This window comes from Onychomys torridus, chromosome 11 (genome assembly GCF_903995425.1).
Source record: "Onychomys torridus chromosome 11, mOncTor1.1, whole genome shotgun sequence".
Classification (NCBI taxonomy): domain Eukaryota; kingdom Metazoa; phylum Chordata; class Mammalia; order Rodentia; family Cricetidae; genus Onychomys; species Onychomys torridus.
The window spans coordinates 36,058,080-36,081,493 of NC_050453.1; the positions used below are offsets into that span (position 1 = coordinate 36,058,080).

Here is a 23,414-nt window from a genome sequence, read left to right on the forward strand (position 1 = left end):
TCTAAATGACACCAGTGCTGGGACCTCTAACATTCCCCCTGAGGCTCTTGTCTGCATCCTAAGACTGTCTCTACATCCAGCCATAGGGAATATAACAAAGGCTTTGCAATTACCAAGTGAAGTCAGGCCATCCTCACATGCTATGTCTGCAAGGCTAGGAGGGATGTGGAGGCTTGAGCGATTAACCACCAAATCCAATCACGACAGAGGGCTAGGCTGGATCATTTAGAGCAAACGTGAAATGATGTTTTGTAGTTGTTTTCTTCAGTGGCAAGATTGCAGGCTATGCGATAGAGAGGTGGTTATCCATCACCTTTTACAACATTGTACTCAATAGGAATTGTGGTCAGCTGAGTCTCTCAGCCATCCCATAAGCTAAAGGGCTGGTGCCACAGCAACTGTGCAAACAACTCAGCAGCATGGAGCATCTTGGAACAATGTAGAATTTAAAGAGTGAACATCACTCTGTATTCACACCTCACCTGACATCTATCAGCTGGTCCTCTCCTCCCTTCACCAAACACTTTTCTTTAACATTTGCGGACTGCCTATCTGATAAAAGCTCAGAGTCCATTCAAATCAAGCCGTTCTTCATTCTCACTAACACAAGAATTTCATGATATTTTGACTTTTCTAACTCTTCTGACCTGTGACTCAGATTTCAGTTTCCTAACTTCATTTACTCTTGTTCTTATCCCTCAACTCCAACCAGTACCAGAACATTTGCCCTCTTCCGTCTCTATGGGCATCTATCAAACCTTGACTAGTCATCGGCTGGCTAAGTCACCTGAGTTGAGTTCTTCTCTCCCCTTTTCATAAATCACTCCCTCGGGCTCCTCGATCATTTTTATTGCTCGTCTCCCAACTCTCATCCATTTGTCACCATATTTATTGCTTTGAAAGTCCAGAACTACACTGAATAGTCTAGGTTTGGTCTCATCAGAATCACGTAGAGGGACCCAGGAGTGAGAGTCTCTGTGTCAGTGTCAGAAATGACATTTTTCTTTTTACTTTGTCGGGCGGCAAACATAGATAAACTTTGCAGTCTAGGAAATCACTTACCAACATGTTTTGCTTTGATTTCCTTCTGATTCTCCCTAGTCCATTGATTGCTATTATTAGCTAGCATTTATTGATCCTTCCCACCATTTGCCCAATGAAGGAAGCAAGCTCTCAGAATTCAAAACAAGACACAAAAATTGCTTTTAAAAGTCACAATACAAGACACACAGTGGTGAATTTTCCCTAATGATATATGATTACTTAATTTCATTGTATCATAGACTCAAAACCTATGCACATGGTAAATTTGTGTTATGTATATTTTGCTACAATAAAACCATTAAAAAATGTAAGAACATAATAATAATAAGCAATAGATAAAGCAGCTACTTTCCCCACAATCACATGTAGTTGCAAGAAAGTAAGTCACACAAAGAAATGGTAACTGGAGATCTGGCACAAATACTCTTCCTCAGCATAGAGCACTTCCCTGAGTCTCATATGTCACACCTTCTGACAGTGTTAGTGGCAACATGTTTTGACGCCTATTAGTCTCTCAAAGGACTCATCAAACTCCAAGAGAGCTACGGCAGAATCTGTGTGGTTTCACACGTCTCCAACAAAACCACCTAGGAAATTTTCATGGATGGAGGTGGAATGGAAAGGAGAAGAAAGGCAGCTTCATTTTCAGATCCCCACTGGAGGCTGCAAGGCAGCAAGTCAGAGGCATCATCTCCTGACTCATAAATGGAGGAAAATATAGCATGGACGTCATTGGCATGATATGACTATGGAAAGGCACAGTGACATTTTTACTACAGACTGTTCAGAATTCAACCACCCATGAATTCTACTCCTTTGTGCACAGTTGCTCTCATCATGTCTGTGTGAGAAAGCTGTAACATAGAAACTGCCACCTTGTTAGCTCACTTACCCCTGGTTGGTTCCCCATTCATTCCGAATGCAAAGGTGCTTGTGGACAGGATCCTTCATATAGCCTTCGTAGCATAGACATTCCCCTTAGGATCAGGGTAGGGGGAAAAGAGAAACACAAGTCAATCAACTATCATGTCAGTATTTAAGAAAGTTAAGGTGAAATGATAGATTAAACTTTGACTCCATTAATAGCATAAATGATAAAATACATCCCACTGTTGTTACACATGGCCCTCTCTACTGCCCTCCACTACCCTCATCAAGGTATCTCCCCATTTTCCAATGCACGAAGATTTTATACATTGAGAGATCCTAACATCTGCAAAACACTTAGTGTGTAGACACTGTATGCACAAAGACCATCAAGACTTTGAGGAAGAGGACATTTTTATGTTCATTTTCTCAATAACATGGCAATTAGCAAGTGATGGGTAAATGTTTAAAGTCTGCACATACAGACTATTCAAGCATTTCTAAGAATCTGAAACATAAGTATTATTACTATATTATGCTGATAAGGGAAGTCAAAACTTGGACAAGTTATGAGAATTGTCAGTCTCTTAAAAATGACAGTTAGTACTTGAACCTATGACTCTGTCACTTGAGACACTATCATCATGCCATGCTGTGAGTCCACAAAACTGCCATGGCATTTCAGGGAGGTTGCAACTTTCTCTTCTGTTTTTTAGGAAATATATTTTCTAGTGAAAAGATCTAATTATCTTTTAAAGCCAGTAAACTAGCATCACCTACACCCTGCATTGTTCAGAATCTTCCTGCTCTTCCTCCTCATTAGTTTTATGGGAGTTTGTTGTTGTTGTTAGTTTTATTTTTGCATACTTAGAGATACTCTGGGATTGCATACAAGATTACCTATTTGTGGGTTTCACCCTGTCCAAGGCAGGGTTGCATGGCATCCATCCAGTTAAGTCTCAAACTTGAGACTTTCCAAAGGATCAGCACCCGTTGCTCTGTTGAGTACCGATCCTGAAGGCAGTAGCTGTTGCCTCCTAATGTGCCTGCTTTCATATATGATGCTACTTGTCTCTGAGCCACTGTGACACTCTGCACTAAAACATTTGCTCTTCATCTTTCAATGGCTGGTTATTTAATGTATAACCAGTTAAATAACAAAGTGTGATTTCCTGGAATTAGTAAATAACAAATTTACAAAGGTGCCAAATCCTGAGGAGACAATACACATCCAATTTATTTCTCTCCCTTGGGAGAGAAACTTAAGATGGATATAAATAGAATAACAGCTTTAAATGCTATTTCCTCTTTATGAAGATAAAACTTAATAAAAATGGAGAGAATGCATCTGATAGAAGAGTGTGAACAGTGTGAGCAAGGCAGTTTTGTTTAAGAATTTAGCTCATGAATTTTAAGATTTGCCTAGATGCTATTGTCTCTCAGAGACTCTGTACCAAATAATAGTCACTTAATCTCCATCCTATAACACTCAACTCAATGTAATGGTGGGGGTAGTGAAAAATGGGTAGCTTCTTAGTATTAGATATATCTAAGAAGTATTAGAGATTAGTACATTATTTTATGTATGGAAAATTCTGATTTTATTATCACAAGCTACATTGGAACCCACTGATCCACTTTAGGTCCAAATTTATTACTTTCACTGGTACTGGGTTGTAGCTAGAAATGACCATGGAGATTAAAGTGAAATGTCAGAAAATATAGCTTGAAATTAGGTGGCTGGGGATAAAATCTGCCAATGATGGCCACTTTTTGATAAAAGGAAAGATAAATAAGATTTAAAAAGCAGGTTCTAGGGTAAAATAAAAGGAGAATAAGGCTTTAGGTCTTCAGAATTCCAAAGAAAACACAAACCCCAAACTATAAAGTATACAGGGTAAGGAAAAGGTTCATCTCCTCAAACAGGTGGGCTTTCCATAGACACTGTGGGCATTAATGACTTGTCCTGTGTTGTGACAAATAGTAGGCAAAGCAATTTTGGGTGATTTTGATTCATCTGTACAGTCCATCACAGTGGCAGGAAGTTTGCATCTACAATCAAGAAGCAAAGGACAATGAATGCTGGTACTCAGCTGGCTTTATCCTTTGTATATAGCCCAGGACTCTAGCCCATGGAACAGTACCTGTTATATTATAGGACAGGTCTCCTCACCTCAATCCCAATCTAAATGATCCCCTCTAGACATACTCAGAGGCTTATTTCTTCCATGATTCTAGATCTTGTAAAGTTGACAGTCAACATTAACTATCAAATTATGGTTCAAATCTAAATCATTAAAATGTTTAACCTGAAGATATGGCTCAATGGTAAAGTGTTTTGTGGTTGATATATTGTGCACCCTGATAAAGCTTTCCTGGGATCAGAGAAGCAGAATATGCCACAGCCAACCTCACTTTGACAACTCCTCAGCCAATCCTGTTTCCACGAATCTTCAGACTGAAAGCTTTTGAGTCCTCACCCCTGAGGTTCTCAGTTAAATGGCTTAAAAGCCTCTAGTTCCTGGTACTCCCTCTTTTTATATGTTCCTGCTTCCTGCCATCACTTTCTGATATTAAAGGCATGTGTCCTTCCCAAGCAAAGGCATGAGATCACAAGTCCTGGAATTAAAAGTGTGTGCCACCACTGCCTGGCTCTGTTTCCAGTGTGGTCTTGATCTCACAGAGATGCAGATGGATCTCTGCCTCCCAAGTGATAAGATTAAAGTTGTGTGTGTGTGCCACCATTTTCTGGCCTCTATGTCTAATCTCGTGGCTGTTCTGTTCTCTGATCCCCAGGAAAGCTTTATTAGGGTACACAGTACATCAACCACATTTCCTCGTTTTTGTCTAAAATAACAAAAAGTTATAACTAATATAAGAAAAAACTACATACAATAAGGATATACAATATATACAGTCAAGAATTACATTCATTAACAATGTCTAGTTCATTAATATTTGACAGATTCAGTCTAAAAAATCCCATTATTTAGCCTATTTTGGTGAGTCTAAAGTGTACCTAATTCACTTTCTACCCCCTTTTTTAATCTTATCAGTCAGTGTTTATTTAAGTATAAGGACCTGAGTTTAAATCCTCAGCATCCCTATAAAAGTCACCAATGGCAGGGTGTACTTGTAACACTAGTTCTTGAGGTGGAGACAAGTGCGATTAGAGAACTCTCCCTGAAGGGATGAACTCCAGATTCAGCTAGAGACCCTGTGTCAATGAAAAAATAGGTATAGACAGCAATAAAAGAAGATAGATGAAGTGGGTCTCCAGACTCCATATGAACCACCCAGAGGCATACCTGCATACATGTGCACACACAGGATATATCACAGTATACAAAATGGAAAAAAAGCAAATTTATAGATAGCAATATGCCTAAATACAAAGATGTCTAAGCCAAATAATGAGTTAAATGCTCAAGAATATCTTTTCCTGTGAGAAATATATTCTTCTGATTGTCCTTGTTACCAATTAGACATGAATAGGATGCTAAGAAACAAGATGTAATCATAGGAGAGTGCCAAGCACAGCATTCTGATTCTTAGAGTGGTCTTAGCTTGAGCTGGGGCTGTAGCTCATTGGTAGAGTACTTGCTCAGTATGCACAAGACCTCATGTTCCATCCCTGGCACCACACAAACTTGACATGGTAGAGAATGCCTGTAATCCCAGCACCGGGGAATTAGAGGCAGAAGGATCAAAAGCTCAAGGTCCATCCTCAACTACAGAGTGACTTTAAGGCCAGCCTAGGCTATCTGAGACTCTGACTCAAAAACAAAAAAAACACAAAACAAGAATAGTCCCATCTGGATAGCTTGTCTAGGACTAAGGATTAACAATAAAAGTGTAGCTTGTACATTTGATATCTGGTTACCACAAAACATGTAAAAATAAATTCAATAACAACTCTGAGTTCAAGCAGAGAAACCTATTTTCCTAATGACGTAAATACCTACCATTTGTACAATGCATTTACCTTCTCAAATTGCCTTCCTGGTCATTATCTCCACATGAAGCTTCCATCACTTATTACCATGTGGGGACACACTGCTGGCAACAGATAAAGCTTTTCACCATATAATGGCATATGCCACCCAAAGTCAGAGAATGAGGAATTTTCAAACATACCAGGATAGAGTTTGGGAATATCTAAAATCTGCCTCTCAACAGAACCTCATTTCTGGAATCCACCAAACTCCCCTCTTCTTTATTCCCCCTCAAACCAGTTTGGCCATCTATACTGCAAGGAGTTCAGATTTGATGAGGAAAGTTACTATGGAAACCAACTGCTAAATCTTGACTTTAAGAGGGGTTTCATGTAAGCACAGACTCCGACTGTTAGCTGTGAATTTTAAAGACCCCACAAGGGTGTTGGATGCCCTCCTAAGCCGAAGTGTTACAGTCTCCGCATCTGCTGTGACAGATGGCAGGGAACACATGAGGCGCTGACTCTGTGGTGGTGTACATAGGAATCCAACAGAAAGACATGTCATGGCCACAGAGAAGTGCCCAGCCTGGAAAGTGTAACATGTCACAGTGACTACAGGAGCTATTCTGTGGATCGCACTGTCAGGGAAGAAAGCCCATGGCAAGATGTTGGTACAAGGGATAGCGACCTCCATACCTACTTATGCTTGGTACCTTAAGAATAAACACCTTGAGTCACTTGTCACAGTGAACAGACAGAGCCTTTGCTCATTTCCCATTCTACAGTTGAAGGACTGAGTCACAAATCTCATCTAAGGATTAAGAAAGACCTTGAAGCTAGGGTTCCTTGGGTTTCACTGGGCTCACCAAGAGTTTGTTTAATTGTAAAACCTGAGTCATCACACTGCTTCAAGTAGTGGTTGGCTTTTATTAAAGAGGACTGGCTGTCCCTTGGCTAAAAAGAGAAATGTTTGTCTGGATGTAGATAACACCAAATTGTCTAATAATTCCCCACCAGTGGAAATTAGCAGAAAAGAGGCAGGCCCAGGTTGAATGAGCCCCATGAAACTCCGAGGAAGAAGACAGGGAACATGCTAAAGTTCACCCTGAAGGAAGAAGGTGCTTTAATGGAATTACAGAAGTGAATTGGGAATGAGTATGCAATCTAGGTTATAACAACAAAACAGGAACTGAGGTCTCCTGATTAACTGGGTTAAAAAATGCCCAATGACAGATACAGAGAGAGATGGAGTGCAGAGGGAGAGGCATGCAATGGCTCAGAACAAGCAAAGAGGTTGAGGCTGAACTGTCTGGAAACCTGGTCCATGCCCCTCAGCAGGTCAATACATTTTGACCTGCTTGTGTTGGCCATAGAAAGATCTGGGAAAGTAGGGTTTGGGGAAGAACTTACTAGATAGATACTAAAATTTTCAAGTTTGAGTTTTCATAGAAGCCTGTGGTCCTTGTGCATGCGCGCGCGCGCGCGCGCGCACACACACACACACACATACACACACACACACACACACACACACACACACACAAAAGCTGTATAGCTTGAAAAAGTCAGTGGAGGCTGTGGCCGGAATTGCTGTGGCTGAGAAATGAAGCAGGTGTCTCAGGGCTCTGCTGCTGCTCATATGACAGAACAGAGGCTTGGAAAGAGTAGAGAAAAAGCCCATGCAACTAGGTAGTCTGTCACCAGAAACAAATGAAAACAAACAACCACAAAGCATTCCCCTTAGAAATCACAGGAAAAGTCAGCCTATAGCAGAATCCAGTAGACACTAAGCTACACAGCCTTAATGCTTTGTGATTAGCCCAACTCAACCAGACATGCTCCTGAGTGGCCAGTCTGGCAGTGTAGACAAGAAGATTGGCAGTTGGCAAGAGGCCTCATCAGAAACTGAGGCTTTCAACAGCTACCCAGGAGGAAAGAGAATAATCTTAAGCTTACAACATCTAGGTTTCCTTCTGGAAAGGCAACATGAGGAGACACATCACAGAATGACCAGACATGTGCATTCTGGTATATCATGCATCCTGAGTTTACAGTCCAGCTGGGCTTTTAACTAGGCAGTGGTTAAGCCAGCTTGTCAACATCTTTCTAAAGTGGAGATAAAAATATTGTCTACTCTGTAGGGCTATGAGGGAGCTTTGATCGTCTAAGCTTGGTGACAATAACATAATGAGCTCTTGATAAACACTACCCAGCACAATGTTTTGCCAAACTTTTCCACCTGTCATTACAAAGCAGTGGGGAGATGGACCACGGTCTCTTGGGCAAAGTCATCAGCAGTCTGAACCTAACTTAAAACCATCCTAAATCTTCCCATAGCCGGGTACTAGGCCTACTCGTCACAAGTTGATACCTGATAGAAGAGAATCACAGCAGAGACTGCAAGTGGCAGATGCAAATGTCTTGTCTCTCCTTTCTCAAGCATACCCACACATACCCAGAAGGTCTGAAGAGTTCAGATGATTATATAAGCACATTTTACCAGTGACAATTTAATATTGCCCAGGCTGGTCTCTGAGCTCCACATCTCATAGGTAACTTGGTGTCCAAATGTAACCAGAAGGGAAGGCTGGAACTGGAATAAACCAGCAAGTTTCCTATAGTTCCTTCATAGGACCTCACACATCTTTCAGAGTCCTGAGATTATGATGGTGGCATAGGAAGAGGGAATACAACACATTTCTGTCCTTTAGCACTTAGGTCCTTTGGTGTATTTGCAGCCATCTCAAACTCAAGTGTCGAAAGCAATATCAATTCATTGTGTCATGCCTTTATAGGCCAGAGGGGACCAATATGGATTCTATGGGGCTAGGATCAAAGTGCCTACAGAGTAAGTCTCTACAGAGCTATGCTCCTTTCTAGGGGCTATAAGTGTGAATCTGCTTCCTTACTTCCCCCCTGTTAAAGGCTGCCTGCATGCCTGGTTCATGACTGGTCCTTCATTTTCAAAGTATACAATACCTTGGTGAATCATTCTTTCATCATGGTATTTTGACCTGTTCTCCCTTCAACTTTTGAGAAGTATTGTCATTGAATTGGGACATCCAGATAATCTAGGAGAATCTTACTTTTGTAACAATAGTTGTTAGGCAACCTCAACTCTAGAACCATTTCACCTTCTTTTGCAATGCAACATCACACATCTATAGATTGTGGAACAGAGGATGTGGGCATCTGGTAGAGTGAGTCCATGTTTCTGTCTCTTACACCTGGCACCATGGAGTCCTGTGCAGATGATGTGTAAATACACACATAGCTTTGGGACACTTTTAGGAAGGCTGCCTAAGGAGAGCTCGAGGCACCAAAAGCTGCTCCTTTCCAGTGCCTGAGCATCTGTGTTTGTGTGCTTGTGTGTTTATGGGTACGTGTGTCTGCGTGAAAAAATACACAAGTGCAATTGCACAGCCCTATGAATCCATATGGGCAGACCCCTCAGCTTGACTGGGAAAGCACATGTCCCAACACTCTGACATTTCCAAGTAAGCTAGCTGGAGGATTGCAAAAAATAACGTCGACTTGACTTGAAGCCAATTCCCACACTCAGCTCTTTGGAGAAAGACTCTAGGATGGAGTGTGGGAGGCGATAAAGTTTCTTAGTGATGAGCGTGTGGGATGACCACATCATCCATGTGCAGAGAGAAGCAGCATGGGGGGGGGTGTCCAATTCCAGCATTAATGAAAATGAAAGGCTCCACAGCATCATTTCTCAACTGCCACACCAAATGAAGATGTACCTTAGTTCTGTAGCAGGGCTTGGGTTCTTATTTTTGGTATCCCTTGTGACTTTCTAGTTGGAAATTTATTAGTTATCATAGATACCAGGAAACCATTTGCAGGGGAGGTGCTTCCCAAAGTCATTTGTAGGAAGGACTAGAAATTAGACATCTGGAAGGGGCTGAAGAGTAGACAGGAAGACTTTCGTAGAGACAGCCAGCTTCTTGGCACACTCAACAGGAATGCTCAGTACAGATTGCCTCCTAAAGAGTTGAATGACAAATGTGTTGGATTGGGCATACCTGGACAAATCATGTTACCTTTGACAACCTTATTTCTGCTCTGATTTCATGATAGGTTAAAGACAAAGTCTCCTTATAGGTAACCTTGGAACTTTGGTTAAATCAGGCCCAGATAATCAAACAATAGGTAAAGTAATAAGGCAGCTCATTTCTAACCCTCCCAAGCAGAGAACACCTAGTCCTCTCCTTTCCATGTGTAATTGTAAGCCCGTTATTTTCTTTCAAGGCGAAGAGGAAGCATGTAAGATCCTCTGGAGATCTTGTCGCTCTCAGAAGTGAGGTTAACAGCTAAGATTGTCCAAAATCCTCCTAATCCTAACCAGCTGGAGAACGAGGATATCAAAGACCAGCTCTGATACATGGAGAGTTCCCACCTCAGAGATGAGCCCTTTTTAATTTCTTCCCAGCACACTAGCTTTTGGGCATGGTGCATAGCCCATCTGTTTGGTTTGGTGTTTGCCTGACAGCGTAGGAGGGACAGCAAGTAAGCACCGTCTTAGACATCAGATGTTGAAAGCGCTGTACTTTCTCCTCCATATGGGGACCTAGAATCTCTGTCACAGGCCCACGTAAAATAAGTTTAAAACCTAAGAACATGAACTTTAGATGTCACAGTTACCTGCTACTTTCTTAAAGAGATTTAATACTGGATTATAACAAAATGCACATTGTATATCACAAGGCCGCATCTGTAAAAAGGCCTTGCTGGAGACCCCACCTCTCTCTGTGAAGTTACACATGATAGACAAAGATCTTGAAGGTTTGGTTCACAACTCCTTCCTTTATTCTATAGTACTACTCGACTTCTCTGGGAATATTCCACCTGTGCACTCTAGCTCCTGAAAATGGTCTTTGTGTAGAGGTTACTGTATATGAACCTCTTGTTATGGCTTGAATGTGAAATTTTGTCTATAGGCTTACGTGTTTGAATACTTGGTCCCCAGCTGGTGGAAGGCTGTGGAAACTTTTGGACATGAGGTTTATCTGGCAGGTGTAGGGTCATTGGAGTAGAGGTAAGGTTTAAAGGTTCTAGGCTAGCTCTGCTTCCAGCTAGAGCTCTCTGGTTCCTGGTCATAATTATGTAATTAAAGCATGCAACCACTTTCCACCATCATAGGTAAAAGCCCATATACCATGCCTTCCCTGTCATGATGGACTGTGTTTCCTTCAACCATGAGCCAAAATAGATCCTTTCTCCTCTAAGTTGTTTTTGTTAGATAATTTGCAATGATAACAAGAAGAGTAAATATCTTTCCTGCCACAAAGGCATAAATTTATTTGGCCTAGAGACCCAGGCTTCTGAGCACTCAATGCTCTAGGGGTAAGGCAGCAGCCCCGCTTCACACCACTGGATCTGGGCCTTACTCAGAACTACCTTTGTTTTGCTTGATGGAGTAATACACTTAAACATGTCTACAGCCTTTGTGCAGTGGTCCATCTCTAAGATTCACTGGAAGAAAAATAAATTCCCATGTGCCCTACATTTCTTTGTGGAGAGGTTTGTTTTAATAGTCACTATAAAAATAAAAAATTTAGAGCCTTCTAAATTCAAAGTAATGAGACTGTTTAAATGAGCTATGATACAGATGTACAATGCAACAGCAAATGACCATTAAAATGTTACTGAGGATTATGATTATGGAAAATTCTTATGATATAGAATATTAAGGAAACAAATTCAGGAAAACTCATCTAGACTTCCTATGCTTCTAGGAAATCTTTAAAAAAATATGCATAGACTAGCAATGGAAAGAAAGGACATAAAAAATTTTAGAGTGATTTATCTAGGAGACAGAAATAAGGATGATTATCATTTTCTTATATACTAATTTTTATAATAAACATGAATTAATTTTGCAATTATAAAATGGCTAGCCCCAGTAGCTAGATAATGATGAAATGTGCTATAGAGGTTATTCCAAACTGGCCTTTCCAGAGTAAGGCTGCAATTAAGATCTTGTCCAGGCTCCTGCCAGACTATTGCATATTTTTATGCTCAGTGGCTCAACCACATGGTGATATCTATAGGTGGTCTATGTTTGAAAAAGAAAGCAGACAATGAAATTGGGAGAAATGATCTGAATTTCAAGGGAGTGATTGCAAAAGGCATGCTCTCTCTGACAGTTACCCGCTTCCCGGTGCTCCTGCCTACCAGTTTCGGGGTCACATTGGTGTTCACAAGGGTCCAGGAGCCGCCGGGCACAGAGGTCCATGGCCCAGGGCCCACTGGAGTTCTGCTGAGAGAAGAGAATCACTTGGGCAGGGTTCAGCCAGTCACTGGCATCCAGCTGGCTCCCCTCCAAAAGGATGAAGCGGCTACCTACAGGGTGACAGAGAAGAAACATGTCTGCAGATGCACATACAATATATTGGCACAAACCACCAGAGACAGAGCACACCCTAATCCAGGATCATTACACTGTGCAGTCCTAGCCTACCATTAGTACTAGTGCAAGGCATCGGCAGATGGAGGTTCTGTGATCACAATGACTGCTGTGAGGCCAGGGACATTAAACCTTACAGCTATATCATCCCCTACTGCCATGCCACATTCCATATTGCTGGAGTGTTCCTAAGGGATCAGAGGGACAGAATAGCTCTGTGGTGATCATGGCATGGCTTCAACAAACCCAGCCACAAGGCATTGGCACTGGGTCAGGTAACAAGGACCCACTGCCTGTCTTTGCTTGCCATGAAATAGCAGGTCCTCTAATTCTGTGAACATTCCCCACCTGCTTCCAGCCTTGCAGCTACCCAGAGAACAGACATTAACAAGTCAATTAGGTGCTGTAGGCTTAAATGATTCATGGGTGCTTGGTACTTTTGGTACTCCCTCATCATATTGGGGTTCTCCTGGATAAAAGTAAAGTATTGCTTTTGAGGTCTAGGTTTATGGCAAGTTAATGCACTTAGCAATCTCCCACCTGGGCAAAGCAAGGCAAACCATGGCTGATCCTTACATACCTCTGCTGTCCCGTTTAGCTTTTCCTTCCTCAAATACTAAAGGACCAAGATGTCCACCCACCTGTAGCCTGTGTGCTTTGCATTTCTTTATTTACAAACAGAGAATGGTCATAGAGAAATGGAGATAATCCATCCAGTTTGTTATTAGCTTGCTCAACTTCTTAGATCATCTGAGGACAATCTAACTGTAACCTCTTTCCTACTTTTTTGAGCACATCTCTCCTCCCCATGATAGTGACCCTTTTTCTGTTTTGTTTTGTTTTGTTTTGTTTTATGTTTGTGTGTGTGTGTGTGTGTGTGTGTGTGTGTGTGTGTGTGTGTTTGAGACAGGGTTTCTCTGTGTAGTTTTGCACCTTTCCTGGAACTCACTCTGTAGCCCAGGCTGGCCTCTAACTCACAGAGATCTGCCTGCCTGTGCATCCTGAGTACTGGGATTAAAGGCGTGCACCACCACCGCCCGGTGCTTTTTCTGTTTTTTTGCCTAGCCTGAAAACTGCCTATTACTGAAGAGGCAGTCACATTCTTGGCAGAATGAGCTCACCATCAGCAATCAGGTGCTCGGGGACATGTAGGGTGATTTTGACGACCAGAGGGCAGCTGACATGAGAGGAGCACACGAGGCCAATCACACAGCTGGTGATGCTGATCAGGGTCAAGGTGGTCTTATTCACAGGACTTCGGGGTGAGCCCACTGAAAGCAAGGCAAAGAAAAGACACGGTGGTAAAAATCCAGGCACTGACTGTCCGACTTGGCCTTCTGCTGGCAAACAAGAGGGGTGTCTGACAAACCTGACCCACAGAAAACATCTCTACTATGCGACCTCAGGAAGCTTCACCGGGGACATCACCTGTGGAAGTAGAAGTGAACTTGGCCAGCTGGGGGCCCTCAAGGTCAGTAGTGGTGAGCTGAGATTCTCTACGATTTGACTGGGTCAGGTTCACAAGAGGTCACAAAGGGGACATCTCTCCCTCTCCTTCCCTAGCTGAGTTCCAAACTCTTGGAGGCAAAATTGTTGAATCCCCATCATGCAGTCCCATTGCTGTTCACAGAGGGCGCTCTAAGACCATGCTCCCACAATGTAAACCCAGGCTTGTTCTATGGATGAGTAGATGATGCTGTCACACCAGAATCCTCCCCTCAGTTCAGACACCACGGGAAGGGATGGTAAAGGAAGAGCCTGCTTTGCTCATTGGAGGGCTGAATTTCCTATTGATTTTGGATGAAGTGGTGGTAAGCAGAGGGATCTTTCACATGGAGGCAGGATACATGCGGGAGGGTGAGAAAGCAAGGCAACAAAACATATAGTTCTCCAGGAATTTTATTTATGTTAATATTTATTATTAATAGTAATGTAAGTCCAGTTACAGGAGGAAACAGGAAGCATCTCTGTACATTATTTCCTTTTAAATACTTGTCTGTTCATAATACACGTGTGAGCCTGCAGAGTGACTATCTACTTTGCAAAAGAGGGAAATAAGTCTCAAAGAGATGACCCTAATTGTGACAGCTAACACTTACAAAATGGTCATTATGTGTCAGGCGTCTGTGCTCAGAGTTCTACATGGCTCATATCATTGAATAACAATCGAGGCATCATGAAGTAGCTTTTATAGGAGGCTGCAGAGTATGTCCAGGACCAAGCCTCTGTAACAGATAGAGCTTTGGGAACTACTGCTCTCAGGAAACACAGCGATGATGAGTTTGCGGCCCATGACCACCCATCTATCAGTGTGTGGGGTCTCCAGAGGGACTGTAGGGAGGGTTGTTAGGAGGATGAGAAGCAGAGGCTGCCAGTAGCCTCTGGTTCTTGCAAGTAGGAGAGAGGTATTATTCACACTAGTGTCTTTACAGCATGGAGTCCATTTCCTCACACTTAGAAATCAACCCAGCCCAGCCTCTGTAGCAGATCCACCAACAGAACACTTTCTGGCACTAAAATGTCACATAACCCAAACTACAGCTGTCACCTTTCTCAAAACCCAGCTTCCCGTCCTATTTCCATTGTCCAGGATACAGTTCTGTCATTGGACAGCTTCTCAATTTAAACAATTCCATTATGACCAGCTCTCTCCCAACTTGTTCACAAGACATGCTTTCTTACCACCAAGGACTTTAATTGTATGGGCTTTTTTTTTTCCATTTTGGTTAAAATTTCACCTCCATTCTTTCATCTTACATTAGGACTCTGGGAATACCCATCTCACCCTCATAGACACAACCCCTGGCTCTCAGCAAGCATCTCTACTGCCTCAAGAGGAGACCTCCACATAGCACAACTGAGTGAGGAGCAAACACAATAGATCTAAGACCTGTCTAGTCACAACTGTGTACTTCTTGGATTCTGCTGATCTTTTAGCTTTCCTTCCTATACAACCCACAAACATGCACCCCAGACTTTACTATAGTAAACTATTTTTCAGCTTTCTCACAAGACCATCGGGACCATCGCTTCTATGCTGGTGACTTTGCACATATTATCTCCCCCCCCCCCCCCCCACAGAAGGCCATTTTGTCACCTTGTCATCCTGGCCCACACCTACTCTTCAAGATTCAGCTCAAACAACAGCTTCTGGAAAATACTTCCCAGAAACCTTCCAGAACAGATTCTCACTCCCCCTTCCTCTGCAAGCCCTCACTGCACCCTGCCGCTACAGCTCTTATCACACAGTGTCATCAATGTTTGCAGGCACTTGCCACTGCTCTCCTGGGATTGCAATAACTTGAAACCAATATTTTTGATATTTTTGTCCCTTTCCTCCGTGTGCATCATCAACCCACAACCTAGCATCCCTGCCTGCCTTTAAATTTTCCAGTGGTTTCCTGTTTATTTACAGAAGCAAGTGCAATTGCAACAGCATGGCAGGTTTGTGCCTTGGTAGTTAGCTTATTCTCCAGCTTCATCCCTACCTTCCCTGTGTATTTATGTTTATGTCCTGGCTAGAGCTGCCATCTCCCTCACTTCCTTGACAACCACATTTCTTGGAGTCCTCAGAGCTTTTTATGTGCTCCATTCCTCTACTGAAGTGTTTTTACCCAAGACTTCTTTTTCAAGGCATTCTATACATTGCCTATATTTCAGTTCTAATTCTTCTTCATTGCCTCCTATTGCTGCCATGTAGAATTAAGTATTATCGCTTCTGAGTACTCATTTTATTTATTTATATTATTAGATGAAGCCTTATCATTGTGCCATGTTTCCATGTTCCCACTACCTATCATAGAGGCTGACCCCTAGGAGGTAGGTTGTAAGATGTTTTTGCTGATCTGATTGAGGTATCAGTGAAATTAAGCAGACACTTACTCACATACATGATAGGCAAAATCCTTTAGTAGGTACTTTGAAAAAATAATTAGGAATGTTCCACCCCTGAGCCATTTACAGTTTAGTTAATAGCAGTAGACAGTTGATGCATTTCAGGGGCTTGGAATTTAAAGAAACAAATCATTTTATGCTGTAAAGCAACTAACTCACTACCAGAGGTTTTCTCAACCAAGACTTTATTAAAGCAAGACACAACCTGCTTTGGTACAACATAGATTGTGTATCTGTTCTGCAAAATGTTTTGAGAATCAAGGGAGAAGGGGATACTGGATACTGTCATCTCCACATTCTCACTTGAGGAAAAATGAAACATTTACATTTAGACAATTAAGAGCTCCACTGGCTCTTAAGGGAAAAAAATGACAAGAAAAAATCAAATGCTAAAGACTGGGAAGCCTACAGACACCGGAGTACAGAATGACACAGTCAATACCATTCATATATCCTCCACAGTATCTCAATGGGAGTCTGTTCAACATATTCCGAGATGGGGTTCTGTAAAAACTGCAGACTACAGTTGAAAAGATCTGGAAGTAGCAATGGTGATTTCATAGACTTTATCAGTTGCCAAGACAAATAAAGGACGTAATCCTCACGGAAGCCTTATGTTTGAGTTATTAGTAAGTGATTCAACATGTGTGAGAATCAATACTCAGAGGAGGAACTGTGTGTCCTTATGCAACCCCACACAGCAAGTCCATGCTGGAGGTCATTGGTGTTTGGCTGGAGAGCTCCCTCAGAGGTAATGGCAACACCAGGAAAATCGTGGATAGTGGTGCCTACAGCACCAGAATCTGAAGTCACTAAGGATGAGCCTGCAGCAGGACATACACAGACTGCACAGAGCACAGCTGTGTCAATGCGAAGAACAAATCAGTTTCCTAAACCATGCCATGAAAAATGAGGAATCTGGAGGCTTAGATCTCAAGATTCTACTGAATAGAGACTTAAAGGCCAAAGAAAACTATGTATTCTTAACTCCTAGATAATTCCTTACCAGCTACACCCTCCTATCCCAGCTTACTTCAGTCCCAAAGCCAATGCAGCTGAATTGATGAGGAGTATACATATTATTCATTTAACAAACTTCATCCACTTTGTCTGAATAGCAAAATATGACTGCTGAGTCTTCCAGAAGGAATTGAGAGTCTTCTGACCAAGAAACAGCCTTTCAAACAACTTGGAAACTTGTTTGAGAGTGCCATTATCTGGGAGAGATGATTCTCGCTCTCACTGAACTCTAGGCTCTTCTTTCTTCCTGGGAGGAAGCACCAGCTGTGGTCCGAGCATTCTTCCTGGTGAAGTTGGCTCCAGTGCACAGAGCCCTCTGTGCCCCCACATTCCTACCAACACCACACTTAACTCCTTCCCATCATTCCTACCTCGACTACGCCTCCGGCTCCGAGAGGGGTCAGTGTAAAAGGTCAGCTGTGGGTCATTTTCTGCCTCAGTGCCAGAGTCCCCTTCAGGGTTCAAAAAGGCGGAACCAGCTGAAATGAAGAAAGAATCAGAGTAGACATTTTCAGTTTACCTGATGCAGAATCATAGGGTGAGACATAATTGGAAAATCAATAAAAATAAGAGTGGTTGATGGGCAGTCTGGGAGAGGTAGCTGAGGGTCCAGGGCTTTGCAATGTCTAGGTTTGTTGGAGAAGCAAACATTCATGAGAGCACTTGATAGCACTCCGATCTCCACACAGAATATGACTCCATGATGAGGGACTTGTCAGAGAGGACTTCTAGAAGTCAGGCGTGGAAAAGAAAAAAAAAAAAAAAAAAAGAAATGTTCCATTCAAGAGGAAACCAGAATTACATCAGAGCAGGAAAGACTTCATACTTCTGAGTTTTTACTGACTCCAGAATATATACATATATACAAAAAGAACAACTAAGGTAGATAGCTATATGTGTGGGGACATGTCATTCAAGCCCTCTAAATCATAGACAAATTCTTTGATCATTTGATGTGTATACCCTCTGTCCTTTTCTGACACTGAAATAGGTAAAAGGTTTTTAATCTCCCTTTAAAATGGAATTGTGCCATACCTTCATTATAACCTCATCATCCCCACCAAATAGATGGGCGGGCAACCTTCCATATTAACAAATAAAGAGCTATACAATCGTTTTAAATGACTTCATGCTAAGTCACTGGACATTAAGCAGATGTGCCAGATAGTTAACCAATTCCCTGTTGGTGAGCATCTAAACCATTTCCATTTTTTTTAGCTTGTTTAAATGTGGTAAACAGCCATTTACACACATCTTTTCACACTTGTTCAATTAGTTCCTAGGAACTATTCATGTCCATAAAGGTACTTAATCACTCTTAAATTTGAGGGCGAGTAGCTTTTATCTGGCCTCCAGAAGACTGCATTTGTAGCTATGTATGATGGCATGTGTAGTTGGTTTAATGGCCCAGCTTCCACCCACATTCTGGAACCCATCTGTGAGACTTAGAACTAGACGTGGCTACCTCTTGCTTTGTTGCTGATCCTCTTTCTCTGGCTACTGGAGGTGTGGGAGAGCAGAGTGGCTTGCTGGTGGTTGGAATCCACGGGGCTCGTGGCTATGATATTATCTTTATACTTGTTCATCAGGGACAGCTTGGCATTGTCACTCCCTATATAAGGAAAAGTCAAGACAAAGGGGGAAAAAAGAACACTTAAGAGAACAGACAAAGGAAAGTGAGAAAATCTTCATGAGCTGAGTGCTGGGTCCAGGGCATTGAAAGGAGGAACACATAAAGTGAAAAGCTGGTAGAAACTATGGCACTCCTCTCTGCTTTCTAGGGGTTACAAAGTTAGGATGGGAGGAGTGAGGTAAGAGGATTACAATTGAAAATCCAATTTTGCTAATTCCGTATTGATAATGTCACTGCTTACCAGCCTTTGGCTAAATGCAAGGTTTTTGTTGTTGTTTTTTGTTTGTTTGTTTTGTTTTGTTTTGTTTTGTTTTGTTGTTGGTTTTGTTTTGTTTTGTTTTCCTCCTGGCCAGCACAGGATTCTATCAGAAATAGAATCTATGTGCTTCAGACAGAAGATGGCCTCTCTTTCATAACAGCCTTTACCGTTTCATGTCAACTGAACCCTAGCTACTGCACACATTTGTGTGATCTGTCTGCTCCCTAAAAGGAGTTTGGGTTTAAACCCCGAAGTGCCTTATGTCTATTCCATGGCCTTGGTACTATTACCAGCACTATGGGGAATATGATACATGTTGGAGAATCCTCCCTCCTATTCTCAGACTTCAAAGTTCTCAGACATTGAGGTTCTCAGACTTTAAATCGTATTAGGAAATGATTACTGATAAAGGTCGTCTTCTAGATGCCAAATAGAATTTCCATTTCCCGCTGTGTGATTTTAACCTTTGCAGCCTCACCCAACGTCTGTGCAGCTTTAACAGTATGCAGTATCAAATGTGTCTTCCTCAAAGAGGAAGGTACTGGGCAGTGCCTTGAAGGATCACTGTTGAGGTGCTCCCTTTCAAGATGTACTTATTCATAGCAGTTTGAAAGAGAGAGAGGTGGGCTATCATAAAAGAGCAGCTCCTCCCTCTCTGCATGTTTGTGACTCTGATCTTGTGCTGCTGGATTAGAGCCAAGGCTCTTCTATCCACTGTCTCCATAGATATCATAGATACGTCTAGCATCTAAGAGCTGATGCTTTGATTACATTCTTCCACTTTCTTTGAAAAGAAAAAAATGCATCCTGTGTAGAGACCACAGAAGCAAGGGCAAAGTAATGTAATTAGAAGACACAAGGCCCACATCTTAGGAGGCAGAGAGTAAAAAACAAAACAAAAACTCCCACCAAACAAAATATGAGTAGCTGAGGACCCTCCATGTCACTAAAGAATTGAGTTGCCTGTGCAAATATGCGATATACAAAGAAGTCAAGCTGGGTTGGTTTCCCATGCACTACCTCACTTCCTAGGGGGCTGCCCAGTGTACACTAAAATGTTCTACTCCACTTCTACCACATTCAAAGGCATTTCTCTGCTCCCAGTGCTGGGTGGAAGTAGAAGGGAAGCCAACTTACACTAATACTGTGCTTCTTATTTTATGGATTAGAAAACCAGTTATCTAAGAAAACAGGTTGTCTGAGAATCTCATAAATGTATACAGTGTATTTTGATCAAACCCACCCCTCATGTCCCATCCTTACTCCGCCTATATCCTCTCACATACTTAATGTCATCTTAATGTCTTCTTAATAGAGATTTTAATATCTGACCAAGTCCAGTTGGTCCTTGCCTATATTATGTGGTGTAGGACTGTCCACTGGAACATAGCAGCCTACCAGGGCTCACACTCATGAAGAAAACTGGCTCTTTTTCTCCCAGGAGCCATTAACTGTTAATAGCTCCTCAGTGGAGATGGAGTCCACAAAAAAGATTATTTTTGCACACCTGAGGAAAGGCATCAGCACATTTTGCTACAGTACAGCTGTTTGCTAGCTACTCTTTGGCCTATCTGAGCAAGGACTAAATGTGCCCATTCCTTCTCCCATTCCTACCTGGTGTGAGGTCCATCCCAGACTTCTCATTGCAGCCCTGTAGGGAGTCCAAGGTGCGGGTGACCTGACTGGCAAAGTCCTCCCCTCCATTCATGCACTCCCTCTGCAGGTGGTGGCGCAGGTCTGTGATGTCATACTCATAGCCATCCAGGATGGGTGTCTCCCGGATGCTCAGGGTGCCACTGGAGTTGTGGCCCTGCACGCGGGCATTGCGCAAGCTTTCTCGCCCATGGCCACCAATCAGCACAGATGGAATATAGTGAATCTCATTGGCTGCCTCTGCACTGGCACTCTTCTGGGGTTGGGGGACCCGGCGGCGTTTGCACCAGCGCCTGCGAGTGTACAGGATCATCACCAGGCACAAGATGGATAGCAACAGAGCAATCATGCCTCCCTGGAAAGATAGGATATCAGGTATTTGCACAAAGAAAGGTAAGTGCTCTACAGTGCCATTGCTTCATCTGCTAACGCCACTCATCACTCATTCATTAATTCATGCAATCCAGTGTGCTGAGCTCTTGCAGTAAGCATCACTCAGCAACCAAGGGACACTCTGCTGACACTGGTGTTTAACAAGGGAGAAAAATGAAACTATGTGCTCTTGGCGCATCATTTCAAGGAATCTAGTTGCGTCTGGCTTAGCAAATATTTGAGATAGAAGCTAGGGAAAATTTTGATTTTGGGTTTTCAGTTGCAGAAGTGGGGGAAAGGGTTTCCTTTTTAAGGTAGAAGTGCTGCACATAAAGGTAATTTGGGGCTTTCTTTTTAGTGACCAGCATGAGATGGCATTAAGTTTCATCTCATATCAAAACAATCAATCTTAGATGTATCCTAACACTGGATCTATGAATCAATGAGTCCTATCGACTCTAAAACTCAGATTTCTTGTCTGTACAAAGAAGAGGTCACCACTAAACTGCTCATGGTGGTTGCTAAGAATTAGGCTAAGGAATGATGTTAATGTGTGCAACACAAATACATCACACACCATCAAGCCTTTGCTCAGAGTGACCTTAACTGTCTCCACCAGAATAACTAGCCCAGCAGGGAAAACCATCGACACATTTACATTCATCAGAGTGGAGCACCAACTGTGGGAAGAAATCCCACTGTTTAGCACATGACTGTGTGGCAGGAACACAGTTTTGTTTTGCTTTCATGGAGGAAAGGGCTGATACCATATCCTAGAGTGAGGCTGGTGGAGGAGTTTCCTGATGAACTTTCAAAAATCCAGAGGCCACTACCTCAGAGGCTAGTCCTTACAAGTCAGGACAGCACTATCTGTCTGCTGGAGATGAGCATACAGTGCTCAGTGTGGTTGAACAAGCTTGTGATCATGACACGGCAATGCTGGGTTTTGGAGAGGTCAAGGGAATCTGCCATGCTCTCTCCTCTACAGCACTCCACAGGCATAAACCTTTGGGTACCCAGTCAAGCTCATCCCTTAACTTTGGTTAGTATCTCTTCAAATCTACATCATTAGGTCAAGGTGTGTCAAAAGGCTCCCCTCCTGACCTTGGCTCTAGTCACTGCCAACCTACTGTATATGGTAGAGCTAAAAAGTCCCTATCATTTCCCACTGGGCCCACCCATGTGAAGATTGCTCCAGAACATCCTCCCAAACGAATTAAAGGCTCCCCTTTTTTTTTCCAGTTTTACAATGATGACATTCTGGATTTATGAATACAGTCTCCCAGTAAATCTTCTTGGCTGTCCTCCATTTCCCTCCATCTGAACACATATACGCATATAGGCTTACATACAGACACACTACCATGTTCAAACAGGCCACATGAGGAGGTAGAGAAACATGCCATAGAGTCGGCTGCAAAGTGACAGACCAAGACATGAGGCTTTCTGGGGACACCACTTTCTGCTTTGCAAATTTTTCTTGCTTTATCTTGAGAATACATTCTTCTGGTACAATCTCTCATGCAAATACAAAGAGAGTAAACACATTCTGGCTGCACAGGGTAGAAGTACAAAACCAAGTATTCTAGGTCCTTCTAACTGCTACCTGCTCTGTAGTCCATATTAAGGACTCTCAGACACAGCAGAACCCTGCCTGGAGGACACTGCACTCAACTATATAGAACCAAGCCCTGAAGTAATCCACAGACAATAAGCATCTGTGTATGAACCAGCAGCTTTCAGCAGAGCCGTCAATCATATTCATGGCACAGTCAGATGGGCTATCCTTTCTCTCACCCCAAACTGAAGCTGTAACAATAGGTAATTAAGCCACACAGAAGGAATAACTTCCCGACTGAGAGAAGTTGTCAGACATTGAATTAGGCCACTGAAAGCCAGAGGTAATTTTATTCCCTAAAGAGCCATAAGAGTGACATAAACATCAATCCCCAAGGAATGGTTTAAACAGCATCTTTCTCACTCACACAGGGTTCCTCTGGAGCCCCTCCACCCTTCCTTACTAATTATGCATACAGATGGTCACAACAGGGTTACAGTAAAATCCAGCCCATAGATTCATTGCCCATATCACACAAAAATAAAACAATAGCAGCTGTTCATTAATGGGTGTTTGCTATGTGTCAGACAGTTGTTCAAAATACTCTACGGTTTTAACTCTAAGAGGCAGAGTTTCCCCCCTGTTGTTTGAAAAAAAAAATATGAGGCATGGAAATCAAGTAATTTGTTCAAGGTCACACAACATGTTATTAGAAGAATTGGGATAGAACCCCAGTGACTAATTCAGAGCCTATGTTCT

General features: G+C 42.4%; 1 protein-coding gene across 3 annotated transcripts in view; it reads right to left on the reverse strand.

Annotated features, from left to right (window-relative positions):
* The window catches only part of Astn1 (astrotactin 1), a 331,275-nt gene that overhangs the window by 159,473 nt on the left and 148,388 nt on the right, over positions 1 to 23,414 (reverse strand). For 2 of the 3 annotated variants that reach the window (XM_036202074.1, XM_036202076.1), the window contains exons 3-8: positions 20,687 to 21,080; positions 18,646 to 18,792; positions 17,552 to 17,659; positions 13,388 to 13,537; positions 12,011 to 12,202; positions 1,937 to 2,021 (exon numbers count right to left, since the gene is read on the reverse strand). In XM_036202074.1, the coding sequence (XP_036057967.1) occupies positions 1,937 to 2,021; positions 12,011 to 12,202; positions 13,388 to 13,537; positions 17,552 to 17,659; positions 18,646 to 18,792; positions 20,687 to 21,080 (1,076 nt within the window). The remainder of the gene's footprint in view (positions 1 to 1,936; positions 2,022 to 12,010; positions 12,203 to 13,387; positions 13,538 to 17,551; positions 17,660 to 18,645; positions 18,793 to 20,686; positions 21,081 to 23,414) is intronic. The other variant, XM_036202075.1, reaches the window with a different exon arrangement.